Genomic DNA, 5,459 nt, shown 5'->3' on the forward strand with positions numbered 1-5,459 from the left:
CAGAAAACCCATAAATAAAGGCGTAGAAACTTCGTGCCCCTCTAGACAATGAAACTAAGGTAACGTAGAAGTTATTCATTCACACGAGGACACCTCAAACGCGGCGTAAGATGAAAGCGATTGTTTACCTGAGCAACACGGCGCGGCGCGGCGCAACGCGCGCGCAAGCATTCACCGGTTAAGGGCTAACACGATTACGGTAAAATGGATAATAGATTGATCCAGGGCGCCAAGAGCGGAGAGCAGTGGACGCAGTCTTTCGAAATAACCACCATCGAGAGAGGGATTTACATGCGCGCGAGAGGTGGTGGTACACCGGGGGTCTCTCCTCTCCGCAAGAAACGCCGCGCTCGTTACCGCCCGGTTACGTTGTGGGAAGATACGTTGCGTTACGTGAATAGGCGTTCACTCGTTCACGACGAGGCAGAGAGTGGTTTAGAAAGCGGACGGGACACGTAAAAACTTTTGTAGCCGCGACGGCCGAATGACACAACTCATTTTACAGTCTGCCGTTTTAACCTAGGCCGGGCATCAAGCCCCTCTCCCCCTCGGCACCTCGTTATATTAGAAGCAAAAAATTATTTCGATTCTTTTTTTCCTCTCGCACCTGCAGAGGCACATTTACGTTTCGCACGTTTTTAAATGTCCCAGACGACTCCGTGTCCAAAATTGGGACATAAAACGTTATCTTAAAGTTATTGAGACGTTTTTTTAGACATCATATCATAGGGCCGTATTCATAGACTCAATCTGAAAATCAAGTTTCGAGCTAGATTCAAATTCAAATCAATCTTTCATCGTTTTCATCTTTCACGTTTCATCTCTTTTTCTGAAATGAAATCAATCGCGGATCAATCAACGACTATGGCTGCGTTTCGATATTCACTGCCAGTATACTGAAAATCTATAGTTTACGTCACGTACACTATAGATTTTCAGTACTCATGTAGGGGATACCGGGGCGAAGTCGGCCCCGGGGCGGAGTCGTTTTTGCAATTATCTCGAAATTTGTATGTTGTGTGAACTCGCCATTAATACTGTAAGTGCGGCTTTATGGTGCCCACGTGACCAACGGAGTTTAGTGAAGTTACGTGCCATGTTGTGATTCTTATCGAAGCAAACGTGTTCTTGCAGGTCGAAAGTAAAATTTCTTCCGCGTCAAAAGTTTATAATATCTTAAGTATTATTGTCTCTCCAAATCTCAAAGTAAGTGATTCTAAAGAGTAATGCATGCTGAACACGAATCCAGTGCAGTTTTTTTTATTTTCATTGATTTCTATTATAAGCGACCAAACCTAAAACTTGTGTTCGGGGCGAAGTCGTTTCCAAGCCAAAACAAAGTCAAGAAAGCTAAATAATATGTGCTGCGTATGCTCGGAGATAATAGAAAACAGAGCCGATGAAAAACAGTGCATTTCGTGCAAGCGTAAGGTACACAACGAGTGCGTGCGCTCGTCAGACTCTGTTTTTACATGCTTTAACTGTGTTAGCGAAAAAGAAAATTGATTTTCTTGAAATTATTATCCGCTTTCCATTTTCTACTAAAAAACAACGAATAAAGTGTATTCTATTATTTTTTATGATCAAAATTATGTATCTTTATTTAAAATCCAGTCCGAGAATGGAATTTTGACTTTTCGATTTTTGCACCTTTGTCGTTTTTACTCTATACCGGTTGAACAAAGCAACGTAGACCAAAAATGCCTATATAAATTTTGTAGCCAAGGGTTCACTCTTTACAATGGTATACTATATTTCACTAAAATGATTCATTTTGTTGTTAAAAATCGGCACCGAAAAAAAAGGGCCGACTTCGCCCCGGTCTCCCCTACTTGTATATAAGAATCTATAATCTTCTTATAAGAATTTCAACTTTTTTTCTTGATTAAAGATTGAACTATATAAATACCTTCATTTAAACAAGTTTTCTTCGTTTAACGCAATTTACATCTCATTTTAAGATTATAGATTCTTGCTTATGTACAAGATTATACTTCTTTTTTTCTGTGCAGTGAATATCGAAACGCAGCCTTAGAATACGGCCTTTTAAAGATGCTATCCGGGATGTTTGAGAAGACAGAGACAGAATTTCGATGTTATAAATCTCGATGTTATAACGAAAGCGCCAAATCCTTCCTGAATTAGCACGATGATCGGTTATTACTGTTTCCCATTTAATTCTGTTAAATACCGATGCAGAAATAATTAATCCTCGACGACGGAAAGAAGGCAATATCTAAAGCAGCATTGTCATCGACTGGTCAAGGTAGACCCAATGACTTCGCGACGCGCGGGTGATCGTCAGAATTCACTTGGCAGGAAAACGCTGAAGTTTCCGAGATAAACACTGGCTCAAGGATAGGAAACGAGGTGCTCGCGGCCGTATGCGGCGAACGCGAAATTCCGCATTGTCGCACGTGCAAACATTTGGCGACGGTAAAAGAGGCCATTCGAACAGTTTCATTATCGAGCTAATTATATACACGTCGATTAACAGGCTACTATTGTTTCCTTGTGTCTTATAAATTTGTATCGTGTATACCGGGTGACGATATCATTCAGATCTGTTACGAAAACTGTTTTGCGTTGCAATCTACGTATTAATTGAGACACTTGTCTCTCTAATAAACAAACAAATAACTCGCGTTTGTTTTTAGACCGGACTATAAAATGTAAGCGCTCGATTTATGAGATTAGAATGCGATTTGTCGAGCTGCAAATTATTTTTAGAATTTCCAGAAACGTGAAGCATCGACGCGAACTATCTGCGCATTCAGGCTGCCGTTTATTATTAAAAAACGAACAATACGAACTCCGATGACTATTTGCGAAACGATTGCAATCTTTACGACCATGTCCGTCAAATTAGACGTCAAACTCATCTGAACTCTCTACCGTCCTACTTCAACGCGTTAGATAAGATATTTTTACGTATTAGCAAATCCAAGTAGATAGAAACATATTGCAAATGTTGGCGATATCGCGACGGCCGCGGCGATAAGTATTCGACATCGCATTACCAGGAATAGAATTCGCGTGCTTGTACACGTATGGATTTTACTGGCAAACCGAAACGGCAGTCAATAATACGTCGGGCCGCATAATGCGCCAAGTCGTGGCACGCGTTATCCGCGTTCTATCGTAAAAAAAAAAGTGGGATATATCTCGCGTCCATGCCGAGTCGCCATGCGACACATTTAAAAGCCCACCCGTCAACCCGTACAAGGGACCTTTGTTTATCCCGCGATAACGCCGAATAAGCAGGAGGGGGAGGGGGGAGCTCCGTTTTCGAGGCGGGCGCAAAAAAGCCGTCCCCGCAGAATAGCGCGCGCGGAATCGACTCCGCGCGCGCGGGGGAACGGAGCGGGGAACGAGACGCGCGACGTAGAGACTGTAGAGAGCGCGACATAACCAAGAAGGTTAGTAACGCGTAGCTGCAGTCCGATACTCGTTGCTCGGCAAATACACCCGCGCGCATCGGATGTCGTCGTCGGAGATGCACCGCGTAAACAGCGTATCCAGGATCATCGGGGGGATACCTTGAAATATCCGCCCTGGTAGAGAGTGTCGGGCGGGCCGAAGATCGCGACTTCCCACTCGAACATGTTGTCCTCGTTGACCAGCTTGACGCGGAAGCCCTCGACGGGCTCCTCCTGCAGGCTCTTGTATTCTAGGGCGAGCGCCCGGAGCGCGCTGCTCGTCGGCTGCGCCATGTCTCCACTCTGCGCTTCTCTCTATGTATATCACAATAATGTGTCTACCACTGCGAGCAGGCGAGAACGTCCCGACCCTGTCGCGTCGAGGAGTCGCGGACTGGACGGTCCGGGCTGGACGTGTCCCACGCGGCGGAGCCGAGGGATTCCCGCGGGATGATCAATCCGGGTTGACGAGAGCCTGACGACGACGACGACGACGACGACGACGACGACGACGACAACGACGACGATGATGATGACACACACACGCGCGAGAGCGCGTCCGCACGCAGAATCGCCCGGAAACGCGCACGCAGTACACCTTCTCACACGCGCGTACACGGCGAACAAAGGTGTGCGCGAGAGAGAACCCGTTGCCGTGCGACCGACCGACGGGCGACGACGACGAGGAAAGTTACGCGCGAGAGAGAGATGCCCCTCCAAGTCAAGTCAACAATGCCCACCGATCAACGCACCATTCCCGACAGCGACGACGGGCGCGACGGCGATGACGACGATGAATGACACGACGGACATACACGCACGTCTATCCGCCACGAGAGTCTAACAAAACAGCTGACGTACTCCCTTGCGTCAGCGATCTGACCGTCGCCGCGCACGCGCGCAACTCGCACTCGCGCTCGCTTCGGCTTCTCTCGCGACTCTCGCGAGTCTCTCGCGATTCCGGAGTCCCTCGATTTAAAAACCACCTTCGGAGGTGCGTGATTGCCGTGATTTCAGATTTCTCGGAGAGCGAAGCGCGCAGACCGCTCCGCTCGGAGCAGCAGTTTATTTTATTGCCGACTGGACGAGCCAGAAATTAAATTAAGAGATTGAAATCATAAGATTGGATTTATGGGTCGGAAAGATAGAAAATAATAAAAGTCCTACACTTTTCTGTCAAAGACGAGTGTCCAACCGAGACGCGAAACAGCGTGAAGTTAGCCTCGATTAGCTCCGTTATACTCATCCCTTCTCGGAATTCCATGTGACTGGACGGCGACTTGTTTGTTAAGGAAACTAGCGGATTGCGTTTAATTTTATTTTAATCGAAGACGCGGGGAAAAGAAACTAACTTAAAATGGCGGAATTGGTTGAGCGACGACTTTACGGTCGGCGCGTTTTCGTTGCGTTGCACGCGGTCACTTCGAGAACCTTCCTTGACAATATTAGAACGTTCACCTTTCGCGAGAGCAAGAGCGAATGGAAGGTTTCTAACGAACGAGTTGGACGGCAGAGTTTCCTAGAGGATGATTGGTCGGTCAAGTCTGCAAAGATATCGAATCAACGCGCGCGTGGAGAACGCGGCCGCGCGCGAGGAACCAATCGCATCGGCCGTCACCATTCGCATCGCAAAAGTATCCGCCAATCGCGGGCGATCGTGGACCAATGCCACGCTGGCCGTCGCGTGTTTCGAACGTAGCCGACGAACACGAGGACAAGCGTTAGATTAAGCTAGGACAGCTGGGTCAAGGAGATGCGGCAGGTTCTAACCTTTGACTCATCTCGAATATTTGCCGAGTAGCATGTTATTGAAAGAATGTATAATAAGCGATTTTCCAATTATTTAACGAAAATTGAGAATTTAATATCATGATCTTATGATAAATAATCTTTCAATATTTAGACACATTTGCTAAATTGGCTCGTACTTGTGTAAAGTTTTTCTTTGATTCTTCAAAAAAGATGCTTTTTCTTAAAGTCATAAAATTAGGTGCAAATAAGTCACGATACGACATTTTAGATAAAGTTGCATTAACATAT

The 5,459-nt window shown here is 46.1% G+C and overlaps 1 protein-coding gene across 1 annotated transcript in view; it reads right to left on the bottom strand.

The window, feature by feature from the left end:
• The window catches only part of LOC112466499 (ubiquitin-conjugating enzyme E2 R2), an 18,035-nt gene extending 13,194 nt beyond the window's left edge, over positions 1 to 4,841 (bottom strand). Inside the window, exon 1 of the mRNA XM_025034619.1 lies at positions 3,540 to 4,841. Coding sequence (XP_024890387.1) covers positions 3,540 to 3,713 — 174 coding nt within the window. The 5' untranslated portion in view covers positions 3,714 to 4,841. The remainder of the gene's footprint in view (positions 1 to 3,539) is intronic.
• Positions 4,842 to 5,459: the final 618 nt, after the last annotated feature.

This window comes from Temnothorax curvispinosus, unplaced genomic scaffold (genome assembly GCF_003070985.1).
Source record: "Temnothorax curvispinosus isolate PA1 unplaced genomic scaffold, ASM307098v1 QBEX01001580.1, whole genome shotgun sequence".
NCBI classification, from domain to species: Eukaryota; Metazoa; Arthropoda; class Insecta; order Hymenoptera; family Formicidae; genus Temnothorax; species Temnothorax curvispinosus.